This window comes from Corvus kubaryi, unplaced genomic scaffold (genome assembly GCF_017639235.1).
Source record: "Corvus kubaryi isolate FWS band 111438036 unplaced genomic scaffold, C.kubaryi_AGA036_p1.0 37398, whole genome shotgun sequence".
Lineage (NCBI taxonomy): Eukaryota > Metazoa > Chordata > Aves > Passeriformes > Corvidae > Corvus > Corvus kubaryi.
The window spans coordinates 28,635,008-28,661,948 of record NW_024581137.1 but is presented as its reverse complement, the minus strand read 5'-3'; the positions used below and the strand labels follow the sequence as shown (position 1 = coordinate 28,661,948).

Genomic DNA, 26,941 nt, shown 5'->3' with positions numbered 1-26,941 from the left:
TAATTTGACAAACTAGCTTCTACTGCCTTTGATATTCTAGAATACAAATCTTGGAACATTTCTAGCTCTATCAGTAAATGGTTGTACCAACTCCAAAGTGCTGGTGACTACTTCTGCCCTAGTGCTAAGTCAAAAATATTTGATTATTTAGAATTTGTCTTCTACCTTACTTGAAGTACCCCAATATCTTCTGGGACATCAACTTCAAACATCGTGGGAAATTCTCATTTCAATTCATTTTCAGAGTAGCTTTTTGCTATTGATTTTCATTTATGGCAAAGTATTGTGAGCCTTCCTTTTTCGTGAGGCTAGCTAAGTGATGGTCTCAATTTCTCTTAGTCCAACATTTCCCCACTGTTCTTTTCATGAAATCTCAATGTTTTTCTTGTTCTTCAGAGTTTGGCAAACTACTATTTTTCAAACCATCATGCAATAAGAAGCGAGTATTCCTGCAAGCCTCTTGATACACTGAAAAGGCTTATGTGCTTGTTTTCCCCAGTTTTCGTACTATCTTCTGATTTGATTTTAGTGTCTTCCTCACCATCTGCTTTTCTGTTTTTACTTTGTGTTTATTGTTTTTAATAGTGTTTACCAGTCACAATGTGCCAGGATGCAGAGAGATAAATGAGAATTCATCTGTTCCCTCTTATGTCCCAACTCTGCCACTGAATTTAAGAAAAAAGGTCATTCAATAATCTATAAATGCCTTTTTTTATCTCAAATTACACCTTATATTTCCATTAATGTCTCCTGGCACTTTAGCAGCACTAATTTTTTTGTTATCTGCTCAAGACTTTTTCATCCTCCCCATAGTAAAAAGTGAAAAATTGGTCCCTGGATCTGCTCAGCAAGAAATCTGGAAACTCCTACTTGCACCTCTACTCTGACAATCTCCTGCAGCCAACATTTCCTTGCATGTCTGGGGCCATCAGGACTCACAGTATGAGAATACTCTGCATAGCTGCTGCACCTGCATTTCCCCTGGTAGCTCCACAGGAGGTTTTGTTTGGCTTCTCTCGCACACTGTGCAAACTGATCAAAGGCCTCTAGTCGAGTAAAAATGCATCTTGGATTTTACTCAAAGTGTAAAGCACTTTCTTCATCCCAGACCCTGCAGTCTGGTGTCTCCTACTTCAAAGATGATGGCTTATAATTGTCTTTGTGCATTTCATTGGCACCTGCTAAACATGAGTAACTGCAGCATTCGCCCCTTCCATAACAATGAGTGACTCCTCTAGGTAACTCAAGTGATTCACTATCTAATGTTTCCTCCAGATGGCAAAGTTACAAAGCCAGCTCTGTGATATGGCAGGGGAAAAGCTTATGTTCTCTCCCACAGCTGCCTTAGGATCAGATTACACACAGGGATAGGAACTGCATCAAATCCTGAGATCCTTACCCGGTTTTCATATTGTCGTTATCAAGATAAACACTGAGTTTAGTAGTACCAGAAAAAAAAAAAGAAAGAAAGAGAAAAAAGAAAATATGAATGAATAAAATGTGAGTGTAAGTATTTAGATAAACCCTACCATATTAGCTAATGTATAGAGTAGAATTAGCTAGAAATTAAACTCTAAAGCCTATTAAGTTTTTGTTTCCTTTAGTATCATATATTTACTGAATAATACTGAAAAAAATAATGTTTCAAGTTATCTTTTCAAACTATTAATACAATCACTGATGTAAATGAAGAAAACAGCATTTTTACATAGATAAGAGAGACTAAGGCTGCAATTTTCAAAGGAGAAACTCTTTTGAAGGGAAAAAGCTAAGAAATTAGTTATCAGTTTCATGTAAACTTAATGTGGTTCCCTCTGTTGTCAGTGAAAAGAAACAGGTACTTCTCAAGCATAATTTATCCCATCAGTTATCTAGGCTGGGTGGAGGTGCCTGCCTCACTCCTCGGGCTGGAGAAGAAGCTGAGAGGAAGCTTAGACTAGCTGCTTATCAGCTACAGATATCAGGATGATTAGTCACCCTAGTTCAGAGTGATTTTCTGTGGAATTTTGATTGTTATATTCCTTTGAAACTGCTTAGCAGTCTTCAAATTTGTCACTGTTGCATAGTAGTACTTTAAATGTCCCATGGCTGATTTGATTTCTAGGTATTACGATTATTTTTTGTACTAGTATCTGGCATTGTCATAGTGATAATAATAATGAAATCTGAATTACTGTAAAGAGTAAGGAAATACTTTTCCAGTATTTAAATGTCTTTTTGATGAATGATGCTTATTGTTTCTTTTTTTTCTTTAATATATAGGAAACGTGTCTCAAAAACTCTTTTCCTTGTTGCCTTGTGGGGGACTTGGGGTAAGTAGATGTTTGCTTTTTCACAAAAGGGACAGCACACAACATATGTGTTCATTGGTTAATTCTCTAGCACTATCAGTTCAAAGTCTTCAGAAGCTGATAAAAAATGTAAAGATGAAACATGAGCCGTTATTGCACTGTGTTTTCACAGACAGGGAAAACAGCACATTACAAGAGGCAAATGGAACAGTTAGGAACAAATTTTGTGGAAATGTGCCCATTTCCAGTTATCCCACTTTGGGTCTTTACATGAGCTCTTTCCTTGAGGAAAGTAACATGGGCACAATTGTTACAGCATAATAAGCTTTGGAGAAGTTGTTTTGTGTACTGCTGAAAAGTAAATATGGCTCCACACTTCTCTGAAAGGACAAAAAAGTTGCCAAAGCTAATATTTAGCATGAAAAGGGCTCACTAGCTGCTAGCCAATAACTTGGGTACTGTTAAAGTAATAAATTATGTGAGCATTTTTATGTCCTGTTTTGAAATGGATTGAAATGGATTCATCCTGAAAGACAAGCTCGTATTGGGACACAGTAGACAAAAATCTGCAGAAAGAAATATGTTGCAACACTAGGTAAAAGAATAAAGCTAAATTATTGAAAACCATGTAGAATTTCTGATACTGGTATCACGCTCCTATTAAATTGTAGTGAAGATAATGCCAAGGAGAAATAATTTTTCACATATACGAATTTTTCACACAAAAGTTATTTAATGCTTTTGGTCCAACTGGGTCCATTATTTACTGATGTCATCAATGTCAAAGTGAAATGATAATATTCAAGGTATCAGTGGGCTGGATGGCTGATGTATATTTTACTTCCCTTTTACTGTTTCTCAGTGAATTCTCTGAGTATCTCTCTGAATAGTCTGAGCAGACATAAAGGCATAATCTCTGGAGGTCAACTTCCAGTACACCCTTATACAGATTTATTTACTTTTATTCTTCACAAAGCATAAACTCCATACCATACTACTATGTTTATATGACAGAAGAAATACTCATTTTGTAAGGTTTTAACACACACACACAAAAAAAAAAAAAAAAAAAAAAAAAAAAAATGCATTTTAACCTTCAGTAATTTGTGATTTTTGTGGATTTCTGAACTATGACTTAAGAAAAAAGGAATCAGGAAGTTGTAATCATTCCAGCTCCTTCACTGTGGGCTTAGCTTGCTGAAGATTCTGCCTAAAATTTGGAAGTTGGTGACTAGCAACTTGCCAATCTGGAAACTTGAGCATCATTTCTGTATGTGGTTCAGCCAACATTACGCATTGATATGTAGACATGTGTGTGCATGTGCACCTCTGTAAACTACTGTGTGCACACATGCACACATATATGCACACACTGGTGTATGAAAAAGGTAATTTTTCACACTGGTGATGCAGAGAAAATTGAACAAAAATTTAATGAACTTCAGAAAGGATGTTCAGGCTTCTGAGTAAAAAGAAGATTATGTAAAATTGCTCGAAAAAATCTATTTGAGGGCTTTGGATAGCAAACAAGACCATGGCAGTCTTTGAAAGTAAAGGACACAATTTTTCTATGAAACAGGTCGTTGTGGTATTAAGAAATCATGACCAGATATGTGCTTTGAAATCCTTCTACTAGTGACAGTATGTTTTCCATTCTAAAGCTAACACAAGTCAGAATTGCTCAGTATAGCTTCATTTTTTTAAGTATTTAAATTAATCTACACTTTTTTTTCCCCCCAGTCTGTGTGCTTTATTTCTTATTTAAATTCATGGAAATTGGATTAAAGAACATGTTGTAGAAATTGATCTTTTATTTATTTATTTTCTAGTTGGTTTGCCTTTCTATATGTTATTACTGTCAGGCTTGCTGTGGGGCTCTTTTAAAGAATGGGTTATGACCTTTTTCAAGGTAAATAATCAGATTAGGAGCTTTCTTTCAGTGATACTTAGCTGTCGATTGGTTAAGACGAGCTTTGGGAAAGGGAGCTGCTTCAAACTACGTGAAAAGCAATTCTTAAGGTTATTTTCAGAAATAGTGGTGGAAAGAAACAAAAAATATTGCTACTTAGTAACTCTCAATTGAGAGGTATAAAGCAGTAATCAATGTAAAGCAGGAAGAGTAGTTCACGTGAAGATTTTAGGGAGGGATGGAAGAATTTAAATTTTTTTTGTTTGTTGTGTATTTTTTCTTCCATGCTTGCATCATTACTTGTTTGCTACAGAATATAATAAAACAGTGTTAAGAAAAAAAATTCCATTCTTGCAGGAGACTTTATGACTGCCTTTGGAAGGAGGGCTTTCAGAGCTCTTTGACCCTATTGTCTTCTAACCATACGGGGACCTTGCTGGCTGTTACTATGCAGCTCTACTATTAAATAGATTAGTGGTTAGACTACTCATACAGGGGATGGGAAACCTAGGCTCAGTTCTCTCCACTCCCAGGCTGGATTTAATATCAGAGACCCCACGTCTTAGTGGGTGTTGCTACCACAAAAGAGAGCAAATATTATTTCTGGTTGGGGACCCTCACACCATGGTACTGTTGGAAAGAGCACCGGACAAGTAAGGCTTTATCCATAAGTAGGATAAAGCCCATGTACCTAAGGCTATGATCTACCTAGCATATATAATTATAAATACTGCCAAGTCCTAGTTCTGAGGCCCTGTTCCACAAACAGCTTATAAATTTGATGTGAAAGAATCACTGAACAGAATGAAAACTGCTCTTGGATCAAGGAATGGAAGCTAGGACTTCCCAAACACTGAAGACATGATCACTTGATGGGCTTTTATTGTTCACAAACAAAAGTCCAACTAACCTCTGCAACCCTGACTTCTATTCTATTATTGATTTTGTTATCTCTGTTCTAAAACTGCAGTTAACATCTGGGATCCTCTTCTTTGGACATTACTTACAGTTATAATAAAAGAAAGTTTGTTTCAAGAATTTTGAAAAGCAAACAAGAGGCAGTCTGTGTCCATAACCAATATTTTCTGATCCTTTTCCATCATGGCACTAAATCTTTTGTAGCAGTGAAAATAATGCATGTAAAACTACTGTTTACTCATTTCGTAAATTTTTCATCCATATGAATCTTCTTTTAAGTAGTGCTAGGGATCGATTATGTTAGAGTCATTGGTGAATATGGCTTAGTATATGTTAGTTTTTCAGAAGAAATCAAACAATAAACTTTTTAGTTTTATAAGGAACTATATAAGTAATAATTAGGTCTCTTATCTAGGAGTAGAAATCTGTTTCACCTGTACTGTACAGCTAAACTGAACAGATCTCACAAAGAGAGGAAAAAAAAAAGTCTAAACTAGCATCCTAAATTTGCACATAACAGGTTTTCTTTAAATGATGGTTGATTTTTTATCAGAGGACTATCCAAGGTCAGGAGTATAAAATCCGCTGAAATATGGGATCTCCCTCCTGCAATAATGCTTTTTATTGTTTTTTTTTTTCAAGCTTAACCTTGTTCCAGAACCAACTGTTGTTAAAGAATTCTAATACCGGGGGGATGAAATTCTTTGTGTTGGAGAGAGACTAGCAGCTCTATGGCCAGCAGTTTTAATAAAAAGAGATGGTTTCTTGCAGCTGGTCAGAGGTTTGGAATGTGAAAAGTTTTCCAGGAGAGGTGGGTAGATTACAGGTGAAGTGGCCAAATGGGGAGAATAATCACAAATTACATTTTGGTTCTGTGGCTTGTCAGACTGCTCCACAATTTTTCATCTGTAAACGGCCACTAGAGCTATAACTGATCATTTGATCAATGTATCCATCTATTGCAATTCCTCTCCTGTTGTGCTGTGAAAATGACAATAAGAGAAGAAGAAATCTACATTTAATGGGAGTAAGTTTCATCTCCTTGTCTCAGTCTGTCACTAAAAATAGTGATTGTTTTCTTGCCTGTTTGACCTGCTGCTGTGTGAAGAAATCTTGAAGTCATTTCTCAGCCATATTTTTTTGTCTAGTTGATAGGCAAAAAACCCCACAAAAGCAAAGAAGAGCAGGCTTTTATGATAATGTCATCATCGGCTCCCAGCTTCAAACACTTCTGCGGCTTTTGAATTGTCATTTATAACTTGGAACTGAACCGACCCATAATTCCCTTGATGCATTTAGAGAAATTGATAACAGACTGCTTCTTTTATGGCTCAGAGGAGGCAACTCCAATCACATCACTATTGGCAGTCAATATTATTTTCTGACATGGTTGTAAAAGTATAAAGGGGCTTATGGCATTTGTTTAGATGAGGAATGGGCTCTCAAGCTGTGCTGGGGTTTATGGGTCCAGATTACTGAGAAGCAAAGGGAATATGATGTTTGCAAACAGGATATGATTTTATTTAAGTTTGGGTTTCATACGTTGTTCCCTGGGGATTGTCCTGCAGACAGAAGAGAATTTCACTTTTATCATATGAAATTGGGCAGTTATCCAATCCCCCCTGCTCTCCCCCCATCCTCCCCGCCAAAGACACTGCTCCAAACCTGTAATGCGTAAAGTCAGACCTTTAAATTGCAAGAGGAGGAGCTGGGGGAGAACGCCACCCTGCAAGAAATCACACTTCAGAAGAATTAATGTTTAGTGAGCTGAACAGAGTGGCTCCTGGGCTAAATATTGAGCCATCTGAATGGGTGAGTGTGGCTTGTACATATTATGTAATCTCCATTGCATTTCCTCTAAATTTGCTGTTACAGCAGTAAAACAGAGATGATGTTTCTGCTGGGATAAGCTGGTCTTTTTTCAAAAACTGAAGTGTAACTTAGATCTTCCATATCAGAAAACAATTTGGCCTTTAATTACCAAGAGAAGAAATTTATAGCTATAAAATCTCTCAACATATTTACAAAACTTAAAAAACATTCATATTCTCTGAATCTTAAATTTCTTCCTGCCATTCCTTGCTGTGGCAGCTGATGGTGCTACTTTCTGTCCTGACCACACAGGAAGAAAAGCAATAAGAAAGGCAAGATTTTACTAGTACACAGGTTTAGTAAGTCATCCAGGAAGCAAATTGGTTTTTCCTGCTTCTCATTCTTCCCTTGATCTTCTCAGTCTGTGCCCAGGAAGAATTTTCAGCCTTTACACATTATGACTCTTCATTCCTCTTATAAGAGCTAATGGTACCAACCTGGTTCCATTACCATGGTATAACAGTGTAAAAATCACGAAAATACTGGCAGTAGCATTGCCTTCTTGTAGCAAGTTTAGGTTCCAGGCTGCTTAGGTGTCTTTCCTTATATCTGCACACAAATGTGTCTGTAGAGAAATTAGACTGCCTACAGTCTGGGCACTCAAATGAACCACCACCTCCACACAGACATTAGAATTAACTTGTGTCTTCCCTCTATATTCCAGGCTGTACCAAAAATAGATATACTCTTCTCAACAAAAAGTATGTCTGTTTCCCAGGTTTGGGAAAGCAATCTGTAATTCCTAGAAGCTCATTTACTCAATATTAAGTCTTCCACTGTGAAATCATTAATATACCATGGTGCTAATATATTCACCTAATACTTTAAATTACTTACCTGACTCATTAACCTATTGAAATTTGCCAGTTACATTTTGGAACACACTGCAGAAGGCTTCTAGGAATGAAGGACTTACCCCCTAAGCCTGTCAGCTACACCATTCCTTAAGAAATACCAAGATTTATTCAAAACAACAAGCAGATTATACTTTAATTGACATATCTTGCAGACTATTTAGGACTCACAGTTGCATGGTGTTGACTGTGATATTTTCTGCAGATGTCTACAAAATGTGTGATCAATAAGGCCACCCTGGTACCACCCCAAGGCAATTTAAGGCCACTGGGGATGGAACCAGAGCCAGAGTCAGAGGTTTGTCTAAAGAAAAAATAGTGAATTAAGATAAAATCTGCACATTTAATTAACTTTCAGTGCAGAACAACAGCTCTCTGAAGACTCCCTTGTCCAGCTTTATGTACTGGCATTAGAAAGCCACAGGCATCACTAGAACAGGAGTGGTACTACCTAAGATCAGAAGAACTGACTGGAGGTGCTTGATTTCCTTTATTGACAGAGACTTGAAACAACTAAGTTTCAAATTTTAGGCACATTGATTTTAGAAAAAAAAACAAGTGTGATAAGGTGAATCTTGATGACCACAGCAGAAAACAGCCAGCCTTCCTTTACTGAGGTACACAGACTTCATCTCTGGTTCTGTAAAGTGCAAGTGGTCTCATCTCTGGGCAGGGGGGGAATGCCACATTTAGCATATCAACACCATGGCCACAAAAAAAGGAAAACATTTCTTCACATGACAGGGCAGATATTTTGTCCCATTCTTGGCATTTCGTGGCACTGAGGTGGCCCTGTGCCATCTACCACAGAGCTTGATGTTTCGGTGAGAGGTGAAACTGTTCAGCTGAGAGACACAGTTCTTTGGTATTGCTGCAGGCACAATACAATGTTCTACAATAGTCCCAGAATGCTTTTACTTGCAGCAGGCAAGGACAGAAAGCTCAGGCATGGCAATCTGACAACTTGCCAAATACACAATTTGGTGCCTCACACAATTTTTTTCCCCTTTTAACAAAGGACATTTTTTCCTTGCTACTCAACCAGATTAAATTTTTAAACAAAGATACAGTGCACGGATCACAGAAAATTATTGGGAAGTTAATGAAAATTATAACAGGAAGTTAATGAACTACTGTAAAGTCAAATCTTTAAAGGTCTTACCTAATTTTCTGCATTTCCTAAAAACTATTGTGTTGCCAAAGACAAACATTATGCAAAGAAGCCTTCTTATTTGCCAGAATAGGAAACATTTTATATATATATATATATACACACATACATATATACATATACATATATATATAAATACTCACAGGTATGTTAAACATAAATAGTGGAAGAGTACCATATCCAATCTACTACTACTATTCACTCTGCCCAGACTTAATCACACACACACACACACACACAGATTTGATGGTAACTCTGTAATTAAAGAAGAATTCACATTTGCACTTTAAAAATGTATCATGTGCTTATCGACCGAATTTAACTCCAGGATGGACAGAAGAGCACTCTGAAGAGCAAATGTTCATGCGTTGTTTATCTGAATAAACACCAGGTTCTAGTGTAGCCCCACAGTGGCCTCTAACATAACCTACATCCAGGCAGAAAGCTGAAATACTATGTTTTAATGTCTTCAGCAGTAAATGATGAAACTTTTTAAAAATAAGGCTTGAATTTTGCACAAAGTTGCATTTTCTGTAACTGCATTCTGTAAATGCATTTCTGTATGCATTACAACCAATTATACATTGTTGTATCTCCTTGTCTACAAACTCCTGGAAGCTGGAAGATCAAACATAAGAAGGCAGTTGCACAAGCATTTTCACACACTAACACATTAACTACTAAAACAAATGTCAAGTTAAATTAATAGAGTACTTAGGGCTAGGTCTGAAAGTGCAGTAACATTTTTTACAAGCATCTGGTGATATACGCCACATATCTGAGACTTGAATCTGGGCCTAAGTGTTTTATTTATGAGTTTTTTCTAAAAACAAGTACTAATCCACATCTAATCCATGCTATCCTCCCTCCATTCCCCCTACCAGTGATCCACACATCACTGTTTCACTAAGGTTTTGAGATCCTTTACAGTGTCTAATGTATGCTTTATCAGACCTTGAGATTCTGGATGTCTGTCATAAAAGTTAGTTTAAGAGAAACCAAGTAAAACTATTTCTTTTTGAGATACTATTCTATTCAGGATTCAGCTTGACTTAGACTGATTTTTTATGCTTCTCATTTTGAATACAAAGCTATTTATTTTTCAATACAGACCTCACATATTTACTAGGTTTTTTACAAACTTTAAGATGAATTTTGTTTTTACAGAGAGGGCGCTGCATTTAAATCAGGGGATGACTACCAACATCAGTAACTCTGCTAGGCATTCAAAAATTAATTAATAATTAATTTTTTTACTGAATATTTTCTGAAAATTGGCTTTGATTGGCTTTTCATGTTACTTCACTATTGGCAGGCAAAACTTGAAAGACATTAAGTATTCTACATACAATTGGTTTGTGTATTGCCCACATTCCTTGTCCTTGAAGAAAGCCTGGAAAGAGGTTTTTGGAGTCAGAATTAATAGCCTTTAAAACTATTTTTAGAAATCCTTTTCCATAAATATTACTACTGGTAAGTTCTCCTACTGGAATTATTCAAACACAGAAGTCAATGCAAGACTAAGGGAATACCGTGGTTTTTGTTTAAGCAATGATTTGTGATGATCCTTTGAATTATTCAGCCTGCTGGAGCCTAAAGATCACATGCCCTTCACAATTTATTTGTAAACCACACTGGTAGGCAAGAAAATATGAAAAGCTGATATTCTGGGTACTCCTTATGGTAGGCATTTTAGATCAAAACAGCTGGAAATGCCTTTGACAGAAAAAATCTTTGATACAGCTGCAACAGCAGTAAAAATAAAGGAAGCTCACTGTACATATTTTTCCTAAAGCAGTACACTTTTACACACTTCCTGTATCTGGGATTTATGGAAAAGGCGTCAGCCATGCAAACCTTTTCTCCTTTGTTCCTTAACGAGTGACATGGCTGACAGGCCATTCATTAGAAGTTGTTCCTTGGAGATGATGAGTACACCTTCGCTTCTTTAGTCATGGTGAGATGAAACAGCAGCTGAGAAGCACGTTGAGGACCTTTTGCTTCCTAGTGGAAATCACAGAGGTGATGAATGATCACCAGGACATCTGTAAGAGTGGGAGGTGAGAGCTATGAGCGTGACACCTGGGAAGCCGCACTGCTCATGGTCAGAAGCAAAATACTCCAAACTTACGCGGTAGCATTAGCTGGCACCAACAGTGTCTAAGAATGACAGACTCCTTGCTGGAAGTGATACTGAAATGCCACACAATTTTTAGAAGCTGGAACACTTCAGAAAAATATTTAATTTCTATTTTCAAGCCAGGAAATTAAAAAAACCCAGTGATAGAAACATGTTTGCTCTGGCATAAGTGAAAGAGTGTGTGACTCTGAATGCTTTTAAAGCTAAAACACAAGAATTTTCTCTGCAACACATAAGTTTTATTAAATTTCAGTATCACTGAGGATGTCAGTACTCTCCAGTATTATTTGTCAGATATTCTTAATCAGTTTGTTTACTGCATATAGCTACACTGTTGTTAGCTGACCAGATTTTATTTACTTCTCAGTATTATAACCACTTATGTCAAAGGATAGAATCTTTTAAACATAGTTGTTTTTCTAGATTTGTGTTGAAATGTATCCATCTGAAATGCATACTTAATTAACTTCCATCCAAGAAGATGCCTTTAAAGAAAGGGCAAAGAAGCCCTTCAAACTACTGTAAAGAACTGCTTGTTGTCCAGGATATTGGACACATAGAATACAAGGACTGCCATCAAAGGCGCATCACAGGTCAAAGTTTCCACGAACAAGTAGATGACAGATTGTATTTTTTTGACCTGAAAGTAGAGTATCTCTTGTGCGGACGTGTGATAATTCCAAGAGGACTGGTTTTGATTTTAATGATGGCAGTAATTGTGCAGAGTATCCAGAGCAGGATGAGCAATTCAGTGTATTTTTAATTCCTCCTAGGAGGAAAATCAGAATTCCACTGCATAAAATGGATTTACATTAAATCACAAGTTGTGTGTTTGTGGGTGGGAGGAGGGGTGGGCAGAGAAAGTTCTAGGATGCTTTGAATTCATCCCAAAGCAGCAGCTTGGGCTCTATTTTATATTGTCATATAGTTATCAGTGGGTACGTATTACAATAATTTAAGAAAGAGAAATAACTCACACAGATGAATACATCATGCAGGGTGTAAAAAACTGAAAGGTTTGTCAGACTGTGAGCAGCATCTCTGGTCAGTAGAACTGTGATACAATGACCACTTGGTAGATCCCAGGAGGTTTCTGGAGACAAGAGGACTGAAATAAAAGATGAGGAATGAAGAGGTTTAGTAGCAGGGAAAGGGACAGGTAAAAAAACCTCAGTTATTATTTTAGAAATGCTTTAGCGTTATTATTCACACTCCTTTTTTTGCCCCTCTGAGGTAGGTTCGAGATAAATTCAAATAGCAGGAGAAGGAACATTTCCAGTTTTGTCAACTGCAGTGATTTCAGAAAGATCTTTAAGTAAGCAATCTCTCCCTCAGGTGTAGTGCCATATCCTTCCTCACTGCTTTCACACATTCCACAACCTGAGCACAGCATAAGGAGTTGGTAACTTTCAAACATTATAGTCAGTCTTCCTTAAAATGAAAATTTCCAGCCCAAAAGGGGTTACAGTAAAAGCTTTCTGTCTGTTGAAGTGTCTCTGCTGTAAGGCTTCTTCTTTCTTAGCTTGTTCTGAGTATGCTTAAAGTCTTCCTTGTGGAAGTGGCATTATCACACAGATACTTCTTACAGGAAGCATTCATATCAAGTTTTTTTGTAGTGCAAAGCAGAAAATTTCTGGACACAGGGCTTGAAATACAAGTTGCATTCAGTCGGGAGAAGTTACCCACATTTCTTTTCACTTAAGTCATTCCCTTCCTCTTTAATGCCTCCACATCCACTTCAGGGACAGGTAGCTTAATTTCTATCATCTGTAGCTTTGCAGAGTATTAGCTTTGCTACACATGCCAATGATTGAGCTATACTAGATGTGCTTGAAAAAGTCTGCAACCTACACTGCTCATTCAGGAAACTGGGAGTGAAGTAAATCCATATGTGTGTTAGAAAGTCAGTGTTCGGATAGGGCTCGTGCTCTCTGGCTCTTGGCTCTATCATGCACATTTCTTCTTTGAAGAGCTGTAGCAGTGATAGGATTTTTGATAATAAAATATGTAGTATTCTCATAGTTCAACACTGACATTTTGATGCTTTAAAAAATTTTTTTTTCATTTGTTTAAATTCAGAACATTCTTCTATCTTGACAATTTTTGAAGGACTCCTAAACAGAAGTAATATACAAAATTAAACAGAAAAAAAGCTAAGATTCTGTGTTAGAATTCAGCTACAAATGCTGCATTTTCTGTAAATTTTGTTTAACATTTTCTGAAAAACAATCCTAATCCAGATAGGTTTTGCACTGAATTCTTTGGCTGCTTCAAAGCACTTGAACAAAAATAACCTCTTATAAAATTCCATCTGACTTCGTCATAGTCTGTGATTCAGAAAGCATCACATTTGTCACAAATTCATGCATAGTCAGCATATAGATAGGCTGTCACATATATGTGATATATACATGCAATAGAACCAGAAACCACAGTGTCTAATCCTATTCCCTTTACTTGTATAAAATCCAACCATTTCATCTCACAGGAATAAAGAAAAGCATATCAGTAGGATTTTAGAGCTGCATTTCATATACAGCCTGACAACTGGGCCAACTAGTAGCTGTAATTTTAATGGGTTTGCCATTTATACTACTGTATTTCAACAGCAATTTACAAAGTAAACATTAAGTAACACTAAAAGAAAATCTCTGTTTAAACACCTGAAACATTGAAGGAAATACATAGAATTAATAGAGATATAAAATGGAGTGAGATGGCATTTTCTAGTTGTTACAGCTAAAGGGTTGGCTGTGTGATGCAGGTTCTTCCAGGTTGTTCTTCATGAGATGTTCCTCATAAATTCAGTCTTAATTTTGCAAAAATATGAAATAGTATTTGATACCTAAGTTTGTAATACTGTGCCATTTCAGGTTAATTATTCATATATGTATGTTACATTTCTTGTATTATAGTAACTATGCATTAAAGTATGCAGCTTCAGTTAGCTACCCCTAGTTTTAAGAATTTACCACTCATTACATGTACCATGCCCAAGAGATTAGCTAAAATATCCTGAATTTCCTGCGTTCATTCAGGTGGTAATTTTTGAAAATTTCTCAGGAAACACTGTTCTGTTTCCTGATTGCCCATTTCTTCTACCAGTCCAGGTAAATTAAGGTTGCAGTCATTCAAGTGGTCTAAGGGAAATTTTTCAGTGGAAGATACTTGGTCTTATTGTCCCAGTTCAGTCTCCTCACACTCAGCTGAAAGCAGAAAATGATAAATGCTGTACCCTGGCCAATGCTCAGCGTTCAGCAGATGGAGAGACTGCAGTCTCATGTGTCAGAGCAGACAACTGTCTTAAGGGTGGGTACTCTCAAGCTGTGGTTACAATTTTAACTTAATCAGCCTTCCTGGAAATGAATCATAGTCCCTTTGAGGATGCAGGTTGCTCCTGCTCATGCCCTGGTGTATGAAGCAGCTGCCATTGAATCATTTTCATCAGCCACTCCTTCACGTTAACCTTAATTTGCTAGCCATAAAAATGGTAAGAAAGTACTCCCTCCCAGCCCTCTTGCTGATACTTCTTTATTTAAAATACTGCACAATATTTTTCAAACTTTATTATGGTTTGATTAAATTGACTTAACCAATGACCTCTACTTATTTATCTCCTGATTACCTGTAGAAATGAAATTTTTTTCACAGTTCCTTTAAAGCAATAGAGAGATAACTTGAAGGTCTGCCTAATGTTATATATGTCACTATATTTTTACTACTTGGTTTCTTTCTTGTTTCTTGGTAACTATTGATTAGTGTGCATCTTTTGGAAACCTACTTAATTTCTTTAAATCACAAGCTATCAATCTACAAAACAAATATAATAAATCATCCCATATCAGGCTGATAATTGTGTTTGTACAACATTTTGAGTTTCTCAGATGAAAACACAGTGTGCTGTCATTACTGTTATTCTAAACTTTGCAAGCAAAATCAGTTTTCTTATTCAGATCTACTGCAAATACAAACTATTTTCATTAGTTCTGCTGCATGCACGCAAAACTGATCAAAATGATAGAAAAATCAGGTCCAGGACACTGAAAAATAAGATCATTTTAGTAGCTTGAAATATAATATTATTGTAACAGTAATGGCGAGGACATTTGACAGGTGTAGAGAAGATCAAGCTTAGATCAAGCCTTTTTTCTGTTTCAAATGAGTAATCAGAGAAATTCCTCAGAACTTCCAGAGTCGAGTAGCAGTTGCATCCATTTTCAATTACTTGATTTCTTTCCTTTTTTTTTTTTTTTCCAAGGAATTAGGAACAGAAGCTTCTCGTTCAAACTGAAAACATGTCTCAGTGTGCTTGGAAGTCATCCAAATAGCATCTGCCACAGTATTTTGTCTATTTCTAAACGTTTTTCTTTTCATGATAAATTTGTACGGTATGATACAATTAAATGCACTTCCCATGGAGCATCAAGGAAGTCTGGCTGTCTCTCTGGATAACTTTTTCAGACTATTTAACACCATCATGTCTGCTTCACATAATAGGAAATATATATATAGGGATATACAGCATTTCACCTCTATGTTTTGGTATGTTTCTGCAAATAAGGAGGTATTAAAAATAGATTTCAAAAGTAAAATTTTAGCATACTGACTGACGCTGTAAAGCAGTGCTGCTTAGCCACCTTTACATATATATATAATGTTTTACATGTCACACTTGATCATTTAGAAGGTGCAAAAGATAACTTTATCTGCTTTAAAAACACTCATTCATCTGTTACAAAGTAAAGCCTTCCAGCCAAACTTATTACCTCATCAAAACTGGAGATACAGCAAGGGTCTTGCTTTATGTAATTCCATTTTCTGTCTATGGCAAGAGTGACTGCCGAAATTACTCGTAACAATTAATTGTTCCAATTTGTTACTTATAAACAACTGCCTGGGAAGAAAAAACGAGTGGTTACTACTCTTTTGTTCCTACGAAAGGGGCCACTGATGTGCCACTGATGAGCTTTGGTGGCACGGGCTGCCCATGACGCTGCTGGGGCAGCGGTGGCTGTTCCCGATGGACATTCCCGATGGACATTCCCGATGGACATTCCCGATGGTCCCGGCCCTGGCAGGTCCCCGTCACCTCGCCAGCTGGCCTGAGGAGCGTCTGGCGAGCAGGCCCGGCCCGGCCGATGTAACAGTGTTTGTAATGAGAAATCTAAACAGGGAATGGCAGTGAGGCATGACAGGAATGTGTTTCCATTGGAGAAGCCCGTGCAGAGAAAAAGCATAAGCAAAGCCATGTCCAGAAGGCCTTTCAGCTGGCCAGCACGGAAGACTGATGTTATTGTACACGGGCTGTCACGCTGCCAGCCCTCCCTCACGGGTTTGTTTTCTCTCATGCTCTCCCTCTCCCTCTCCCTCTCCCTTCTCCCCTGCCTTCCTCCCGGGGCCGGCTGTTTGCTCAGGTGGACAGTGACACCGTTTGGAACGAGCTGCACTCGGCCGGGGCGGCACGCATGGCGGTGGGCTGTGTCATCGAGCTGGCGGCCCGCGTGGCCTCCCGGGAGCTGAAGGTGAGGTCCGGGCCGCGCCGTGGGTGGGAGCGCCGCGCGGGCCGGGAGCACGGGGGGCTGAAGGGCGGCGTTGTTCCAGCGCTCGGCTCCGGGGAGGGCGGCGGGACGAGAGCCGGCAGCGCGGCCGCGAAGGCGTGGCATTGCATGAGCCATAGCGGCCGTGGGCAGTGCCAGCGCGGAGGTGCTGCAGCCCGAGGTGAAGTTAGTGCACACCTCTGCCCAGCGGCTGCGGCACTGCCTTTGAAGTAAAGTTTTAAATATTTTTTTTTTAATGTGGCTGTTTAGTCACGTGCGTAACCTCGGGATACCACCCAGCGAGAGGGGCGGCAGCCGCCGGGTTAAGAGGGCGCGGCTGGCGAGGAGGGCGATGGGCAGGCGGTGCCCGGCTCCCAGCCCGTGTGGCCCCGCTCCTGCCGGGCCCCTTCCCGCTCCTATCTCCGTGCCGCGGGATCCGCAAGGCATGATGTACAGAACCCAAATTACCGCCAGTCTAAACAATTTATAAAAGCTCCAGACCTGACAGACTTTGACATTTTATTTGGTATTTTAACGGCCCTATTTAAAGGTACACCATATGCAGCCGGAGTGCAGGTTTGCCCCAATAAACATTGTTGGAGCTAACATGTCTCCTTAATGAAACTGTTTATTCACTTTCCAGTCCACATACTAATGGATTCACTCCTATTTCCAGAATCAAGATGGAAATAAATATTTTAAAATTAGCATTGAATGATGATTTTTAAAACTCTAAATTCTGTTTGGAGAATTTTCTTCCTGTCTCTCGCTCTTATTTCAATCAAAATATGTTATCTACTTGTTTGGGAATGGGGACATACATTTATGTATATATGTAGATAGATATAGAACATATCTGTTGTACCAATGACATCATAATCAGGTGAAATGCAGTACTATAGTTCTGACATAATCAAATGCAGTTACTAAACTTTTATGTTCAAACACTGAAATGATAAACCAGGTACCACACAAAGTGTACAAATTTTGAAATCTCAGATCAAGGACGGGGTGCATTGTATGGGATCCTGTTAATGTATCCTTTCTGATGAGTTCTTCATCCCCTTTAAGATCTTCTGGGCACAGTAGAATATGTAACTCACTGTGCGTTGTTCCATACACAAAACTAATGAAAGTGAAGAAGGATTTTTTACCTAGTTTTTATCTTTGGCAACTGTAGGACAGACACCAGTCTCTAAGGCAATTTAAAAGCAAGTTTTGATAATAATAATGAAGTGTGTCTTGTGTGTACTTGACATGAGCAGGGGCCACTACAGAATCTTTACCACTTGCCTCTGTACATTTGTGATGTGACTCTCAGAGTGTGAATGCTCTTGCTTATTTATGTCTGTGATAGACAGCTAAAAAGAATCAGCAGCTATTGCGAGATTTCTCTTGCTACTGGTGTTGCAGCAGTCTGTAAACAGATGTTTTATATTCAGTACTACATACTTTATATTTAGAACTATTTTGTAGTTTACTGTAACATTATTGTTGATCCTAAATAGAATCTTTTTCTACAATGCAGAGAATTGAACCAGTCTCACGCCACTTGCAGTTGAGACATTGGAAAGGCAGTCGTTCAGTAGATACACCCAGTAGCTAGTTTAGAACAAATCATCAGAAAAACAGAAATGGAAAGGATTTGCTGTGAAAGAGAACTGTGAATATTCCTACCATTCCTGATAGGTTTTTATCTAACCTGCTCCTAGACTTCCAACATAAAGCCCAGCGATTTACATGACACTATCGCATCTGTATGAACTATCAATCTGCATGTGGTATTTTTAATCTAATGTTATGGAAGGGTTATTAATGCCTGACTGTCAGTAGAAAAGCATGTTAGCAGAATTTCTGTAAATGCAACAATCCTGACATTAGCTGTTTCGTCAGTCTTCCTATGTTTGCTTTGTCACTGCATCCATTCAAACCCAGGGTTTCCTAGCAAGTTGCTCTCAATACTCTCATATCGTAAATTACATTAGGGGGATTTTTGCAGTGTTTTCTGGAGCTCTCTACAATCTCCGTAAGATTTTACACCCATAGATCTGTATGTTCCAGTCTACCTTTATGCCTTTACATGTTCCTTTTTCATCTTGCTGCCATTTTATCTGTAGCAAAGTAAGTTGATGAGCTGTTTCTGTTAGGGAAAATACCAGATTTGTAATGTACTTGTGAAAATCTAAGGGGAAGAAGATGAAGTTGACCACTTTCACATGCATTCATTGAGCAAACATGCATGCGAAGGAACCATTTAGGGCCTGTTCTGACTGTGAGCACTGAGTGGGAGGATTAAGCTCTGATGGGGATCTGGAATGATCTGCTACAGCCTCAGAATTTTTGGAGGATTCCAAGAATTGCATGCAAGCTTTAACAGCTCTGCAACATGTTAACAGCTAGATGAGAGCAGTGGAGAAGCACACCGTAGAGTTCCCTGGATGTTTACTACAGTGGATTGCTATCAGACGGTGTACTGTCAGTTTGGTGTCATCTTAAGAAAAAAAGATAAATGATGAGACAGGGCATACTGACTTGTCTGAAATCCCACAGTTCTCTGAGAAGAGTTGTGTGTCCTGAAGTTCACGGTGGCAGACCCACAATACACAGAAATGAGTAACCACAGAGCAGTGCTCCAGATTGAAGCAGAGAAGGCAGTGGAAGATCTACCCACTGCACTGCAGCATCACAGATGCCTTTTTTTGAAACAGCCATGGTGACATTAGGATAATCTCAGAGTAGAACTGTCTAGTGTAGACAAAATCATGAGACAAAAAACCTCAGAAATGAGAAGCTGAAGTAATTAATTTAACAAGTGCTTTTCTGACATGAGGATTATCAAATTTATAGGTGTAGTTAGGTACAGGCAGCCCAAAAATTTCTTATATCTTGATGAATGAATATGTATATTCAAAAAAGAGTAACATGGTTTTCCTAAGATAAGTTGAATATAATATTTTATTTTTTAGACATGAATTCAATTTAAAACCCAATTTTCTTACAACTGTGCCTAGCTAGAATGTGGAAACAAACATCAAGTACCTTATATTGACTGGGATTTGACAAATAAAGTTAATTTCAGGAAGGACAGGACATTTCAATTTCTATGCTTATTCCATGGTCTTAACTGATATCATTTGCTATTGCACAAAGTGATAGTAGTAGTTTGGAGCTATAGGTACATGTTGCTAAGAAAAGAGACTGCAAAATAAACCATGAAAAGTCTGCAAAACAATTGGGAGATTCATTACAGAGTTGGGCATGAGTCAAACTCATATACAAGGCAAAAAATTCTTTATTCTGAATTTCCTGAGACTATCAGTCCCATTGCACACAAGTCTCATTGAGAACAGCAACATCTTGTTCATCTGATTTGGACAGTGTTCAAAAACTGACCAGGAATTAAGAGGAATTCTCTTTGCTGTAGTTCAAACCCCTTGTGAGACATCAGATTTCTTTGATCTCCTTGATCACTGGGAAAAGGATGAGTATGAAAGTACTAGAGAGGTAAAACAATGGCTGCAATAGTAATTAACAGTGGTGGGTTTTTTTGGGCGGAGTTTTGGTTTGGGGTTTTGGTGGGTTTTTTTGGTGAGTTTTCTTTGGTGGGTTTTTTTTTTTGTTGGTTTGGTTTGGTTTGGTTGTTTTTTTTTTTTTTTTTAAATTGGGACAAATTGTCCCTTCTCTGGGATGTCTTAATCTGGATGTTTTTTATTTAATTATGTACAACTGTTAAAATTAAGCATTCTGTGGGGCTGCTTAATAATATAATGAGCAGTCATTAATATCCATTTGATACACTTCTGAGGTAATATTTAATAGAGAATAAAGAATTGCATGTGATGTTATACTGAGTCAAAGGCTATGCTTTTTCTTTTTTCCTTAATTTATTTACATGTCTGAGGAATGTCATCTTGGTAATATTACAATAGGAGGTGAGCCTAATTATTACATGAAGGTTACCTTTTTTTGAGCTGTTTAGAATTAGGAAAGCTGCTGATGCACAATGAGGTATTTATGTTATGTGGAATCAGAGCCACACCTCTCTTGTCTGTCTGTTTTTATGTATCTATGTTTGGTCATTTATCATTTCCCCGACAGATTTATGTGGAAAGCTTCTCATACTCTGCTGCCTGACTACAGATTTTTAGAAGAGAGGAGTATGTGGATCTGGGTGAATAGAATTCCACCACAGTCATTAGCTATATCCAATAAATAATTTTATCAGATAAGAGAAGTCTTATGATATATTCCTTAGTGCTTGGGGAAGAAATAAAGGTAGTGCCCAGCATATGATTTCTTGCATGCAGTATGGCTCATGAACTTGGAAATCATTGTCTCTAGCCTCTACTCAATGACCTTGCCTTCAGAAAGAGGGCCCACAAACATGCAGAGAGAGAGCATTTCTTTCCTGGAAGTGTCTCCTAAGGCTCTCATTCCTCTCTTTCATTGCCAAAGGATGTGGCACTGGGAGATGCTGTCCTCCCCTCCCTTCTCATTTATTGCCCGGCCCAGCTGCTTCTCTTATATTGACTGTGATGCTCAGCTCAGTTCACCTTCCTCCCTGCTGTTGTGCTGCTTCACTCACAGGCAGCTAGGCACCAGGAGACTCTTCCCTTGCCTCTGCATGTGTCCTACACAGCAGGCATGTCCCTCCTGCTGCCCAACTGGGCAAGTAGAGAGGTTGTACAAACCCCACATTAGACATGTCTCGGAGGAAAATAAGGAAAATTTCTGCATCTGTGTTTTTTTGAGTTTCAGATTTCATTTCTAACTATTAGAACTTGCAAAGAATCTTATCTTCAGGACTTAGCTTGCCAAATTGATTTTTTTTATTTTTCCTGAAAAAGCTTAGACTGCTGTTATTTTCATTTTGTTAACCAAATTATTCATATTTATCCTGCCACCTGTTTTGTTGCCATATGTTAGGTGTTTATGAAATGGTTAATACTACATTTAAAAAGCTGGAATTCAGTTAATTTAGTGTGATAATTTTGCAATAATGGTACTTCCCTGAATAATGTCTTCCAAAATGTTATTTATTCTTGTAATAGTTGTTTCATTGTGCGTTGTTTTGTGAACATTAAATGTGTCTTAATTTATTTTCTGATAACAATTTATACATTTCTCTGCCTGTCCCTCAATATCTATAAATTGGCTGGCAGGAATAAAAATCACACAGGTGAAAAATATCATTAAAAAAGAGTATACCTAGTAAGAACCTCTTTTTGGAAGGAGTTTCCAAAGGGGAGATGGGAGTAATTCTCCCAATGGGAGATGACTTTCCATCATCATAGAAAACTCACTGCCAGAGCAGACCATGTAGCCATGGAAAATACAAAGGAAGATTGCTGAAACATTCTTCTTCAGCCTCAGATGACTCCTTCGGTACTATTATAAGCTAGGATTAATTATTTTAAGTACGGAACCTATAATAAGGATTATGGTCTAGTTTACTTTGCATATCCTTTAAATATGTAAATCTTGGTGGTGGTAGCACTTTTTTCTGTGATAGAAACATGTAGTGCCATATATTTTTAATTTGACAAACTTGAAACAGAGGAGAGCTACACAAAAACTATCAAGAGCTGGTAGGATTTGTATGATTATTCCCTGCTTAAAAAAAAAAAAAGTTTGAATGAATTAAGAAGCAATTTTTCAAAAGAACACTCAAGAAAAAAGGCACATAAGTTAAAAGCATGGTCTGAGACTGTCTTGAATATCCACTTCAGCTGAATCAAGCACAAGCTCTTTTTCTACCTTATCATATGTGTGTGCACACACACACAAACACACACGTGTAAAGTTGCCCTGTTGGTAGTTAAGGGTCATTTAACAGAATGAATGCAATTGAAATGAGGTTCCCCTGAACTAGAATCTGATACGTTCCTGGGATGGTTCTTTTTGATACGTCAGGTTGAATCAATACCAAAGTAAACCTCCTGAGTTTGGTCATTGCTACTCTGGTGTCCTTATATAATCCATAGATGACTTAAATTGAACTTGAAACTCTCCTTCCAAATGAGCTTGGTTTTTACTCTTCTCAAGGCCTTTGTCACACAAGGCTGTGGAAGATCCATCGTGTGGTAAGTAGTACTAATCTAGTGAATAAACAGAATTAGCTTAATCAACCTCCTCTTTCTCCCTCTTAGTTTTCTGGTTTTAAAAGTATTCTGAATAAAAACCTTTCAGCCATATTTCACAGCTCTACTGCTATGTTTTCTTGCAACAAAAACCTAAAATTAATTACCATTCTAAAGACAAAATAGGCAAAAACAATGTCTCCCTAGTCCCACAGTGTCCTCCTTCTGGTAAAGCTTCAGGCCAGCAGATTTCCATGGTGGCCTGAACAACACAAAACCCCACAAAGCTCCTCTGTTTGCCTACAAAAATCTCCTTTCCTGGAATGTGCTCTGTGCTCAGGTACCTCCTGGACAGTATTTCTCCTGCAGCCTCTGCCCTACCCTTGTTTCTACCTTTTCACCCTCTGCCCTATAAAAATCTCCTTTTACTTGAAAACAAATTCCAAGTGATGTGTGACAGCCACAAAAAGAGGCATTTTTTCCACACCGAGCCACAGCATTTTGAACAATGCATGTGTGTAAGAAACAGTAACAAATGAATACTTATTTTACTACTGTTAATGATTGATAAAAGCCATCAATCAAAGTTACCAATGCAGTTTTTTAGGTAGTACTTTGTATTCTTTGCTTTTACAAAGTTAAAAAAATTGTGAAAGTTCATATTAAACCGTCTCATAGATACTCTATCCCAGCAATTATGGTTATATTTTTAGGTGAATGACTGTTATTATTTCATATAATCAGATAACTTTAATTATATGTGTGGTACATAGCTTATCTCCATGACCACTCTGTACTTAAAACTCTTTTGTCTGCTTTCTTCCCCAATGTAGTTAACACTAGTTGTGGCTAAACAGGCCATCATGGTTGTATATAAATTAGTCTGCAAGCACCAACTTTTCATGTGTGTTTTCTGGTGCTATCCACTTCAGGAAAGCAGGCAGGGAACTCTTTGTTTCCATGAGAGTTAAGTGTTTAATGTCCATTTCTGTGTACTAGCTTCCTCTGCAAGACAAAATGGTATTCCCTCATGTCCATTACTGTTTTCTTAATCTACGTGCTGCTAATACTGCTCTGTTAAATCACAGGTTCTTGTTCACTGCACTCATAGACCCTCAGGGCCAAATGCTGGCTCCTGCTCTGGCTGTATGAGTAGCTTGTAAAATTGTCCCAAACAGTTGCCCAAGGATTGCCTCAGCCTTACACCACTCATTCTCATGCTTACCCTCGCTGATGGATGGCATAGCTTAGGACTGTGTTACACCATAAGGCACTGGTAAGAATATGGTTATCTTCTTCCTGCTGCCAGTTGCAAAGGGATTCTTGTAGGCAGCCAAGACTTAAAGCAGCCCTGATGTTTGTTATTGTAGGAGTTGACTACACCAGAGATAGCAGAGTTAAAGATGGCACTAAGGCCACTTTAGGGATTAGACCTGTCAGATACACTGTATGGACTGCCTTTTAAATATAAAGAAATTGGGGTTTTATATGACTGTATAAGGATACAAGTGTGTATCTATATATATCTATATATATCTATCTATATCTATCTATATCTATATATCTGTATCTCAAGGAATATAAATTCTGACACGAGAAACGGATACATTTCTTTATAGTGATATATTACACATTTCTGTATAATTCTCATTCTGAAACACGCGCGCACTGAAGCAAAAATAGAACCTTTCCACTAAAAACAAGTGCATGTCCAAGACTGCCTTGTTTAAGCACCGGTAATCTTAAGAGTTAATTGCTAGATAGGTTAAGGAACTTAGGTAGGTAGAAATTAAAAACTTCCCACACCTAACCTTAGGAGCAAGTTGAGCTTCAAGTGTGGAATTCACACCCCCAGTTAGTTACCCGGTCTCCATCTGAAATACACAGAACAGGTGAGGTTGGAAGTGGTCTCAGAATGTCCTTGTATCCTCTTCCCTTGCTCAAATAGAGCTGCCTAGAGCTAGTTGCCTAGGACTATATCCAGATGGCTTTTGTATATCTCCAGGAATGGAGACTCTACAACCTCTCTGGGCAGCCTGTTCTATTGCTCAGTCACCTACACAGTAAAAGGGTTCCTTCATATGAAGCCTCTGCTCTTTCAGTGCCCATTTCCTCTTGAATAGTTGGCATAGATGGCATTGCTCATTCATTCAGAGGTTTACAGCCTAGAATACAAGAAGACCTTCAATTTCTAATAGCAATTAAAGAGTTTTTACATTTGAAGAAAAGCTGAGGAAGAGCTCCAGACCTGTTGTTAGAAACTTAGACTGAAAAGATGTGTCTCAATATCTATTTTATGGACCACATAATCTAAATACAGAGTGGTGTGGTAAACAAATTTACAAACTCATCCCCATGTTCAAGAAGGAATTGAACCTTCTTGAGTCTTCTGCTGCTTCAATAAGTGCTCTTGGAATGCCTGCTGTGGTTTATTGCTATTTTTTGCATGGCAATGGCTTTTCTTGAAGTCAACAAAAAGCCAGATGATTTTACTAGGGTAGTACCAGGCTGAAACTAGTATGCACTGCTTCTCGGTGAGGTTTCTCGCCATACCTGGAGTACCTGACGGGCCAGGTCACTCTTGGTTCTCTTGTAATCAAGGCAGAGCAAGCTCCTCACTGTCATGTGAACAGAAAAGTCATTCACACCTTGCCACAATGACCACATATTGCTCTAGAGAAAAATTGTCTACATCTAGTTTTACCTCCTATATAGAGGTAATGTAATTGAAACACCAGTGGAACTCTGCAATAGATGGTCAATTCCAAGCCCTGGACTATCCACGCATGTTATGGTATTGTCTTGAGTACTTGTCTTGGAAAGGTTCATGGAGAGGCACAGTAGATGCCAAAGCATGATGTAGACCAACAATGTAGCCCCACACACTACAGAACAGGATTAACTCGACCACCAAAGACAAGAAGGTCACAGTAGGATATTGTCCCGGTTTGGCCAAATTTAGAAATATATCCTCTGAGAGAAGGCAGGTCACCACCCCTCCCCCACCAGGTTCGGGAAAAATAAATTTGCCTCGAAGGAAAGTGAAGGAGATAAAAACTATTTATTTAACAAACACACAGGAAAAGGAAAATAATGCTAAAGAATAAAATTTTGCTGTGAAGGAAAAATCCTGGGAAAGTGTTCAAGTCCTCCCTTTGGTCTCCTTGGAGCTGGGGCTTGGCCCAGGGCCAGGCCCTTTGTGCTCGGTGGAAAGTCCTCCCGATGTGCTCTGATATTGAAGCAGTCCAGTAGAAAAGGGAGAAAATCCGAAATTCCAGGGAAGAAAAAAAGTTCAACTCTCAGTCTCTCTCTGGAGAACAAGAAGCTGAAACTGGCCAAAAACTGTTCTGGGCGCAGCCAGCCGGGTGCTTCCTCACTCCCCTGCCGCAGCTGGGGAAAAAACTGCTATCTCTGTGTGACCTTGAACAAGCTGCAAACTGCTTTGAGAAAGTTTTGCTCAGTTTTTCCTTCCCCCTCTCAGGCTCAGTTTAGAGGCATAGAAAGGGACAAGAATTAATTTCTGGGCATAGGGCAGTGATATGGGATACACATCACAAAGTCACCCCAAGACAGATGTACACCTCTGTTCTTTGGAAATCAAGCATCCAACTACCTATTTAGAGTCATGAAAGAAGAGAATACTTCGCTTACTGTGGAAAAAGACTAACATTTTTCTTAGTTTTCATTAAAGGTCCAACTCAGCAGGTTTATCTGCAGTCGATCTTCTGTGTAAACTGAGCCTGGGCAGACTTCTCTTCCTTTGTTGTTCAAATATGCACAGATTTTAGAATATCTCCATTCAGGCTTTACTCTTTATCCTCAAATTTAAATAAAGGTAATCACATAATGGCACAGACATGAATCGTTTTTCTAATGTTCATGTCTGTCAGTCAGTTTAATGTTCTGTCTACTTATAAAGGTGTCTATATCCTAGTATAAATAAGGCTCTGTACAAAAACACTTTGAATTTATGTGTGTTGGCTTCATTTTCAACATATTGCTGTATGTTAGTCTTTCTATCTTTAAAGCAGATTTTTGCCTTTCTGTCTACTCTGCTACTGTCTACTGAGCTCACTGTCTGGTATTTAAAAATTGCCTAAATTAAAAAAAAAAAATCATGTTCCATTGTTCTAATGTATGCTATATTCATGCAAAGTTTGAAAGTAGGA

The 26,941-nt window shown here is 38.2% G+C and overlaps 1 protein-coding gene across 13 annotated transcripts in view; it reads left to right on the top strand.

The window, feature by feature from the left end:
• Positions 1-26,941, top strand: part of HDAC9 (histone deacetylase 9) — a 463,926-nt gene that overhangs the window by 331,815 nt on the left and 105,170 nt on the right. For all 13 annotated transcript variants that reach the window (XM_042044237.1, XM_042044228.1, XM_042044236.1 and 10 more), the window contains 2 exons: positions 2,263-2,312; positions 16,570-16,677. In XM_042044237.1, the coding sequence (XP_041900171.1) occupies positions 2,263-2,312; positions 16,570-16,677 (158 nt within the window). The remainder of the gene's footprint in view (positions 1-2,262; positions 2,313-16,569; positions 16,678-26,941) is intronic.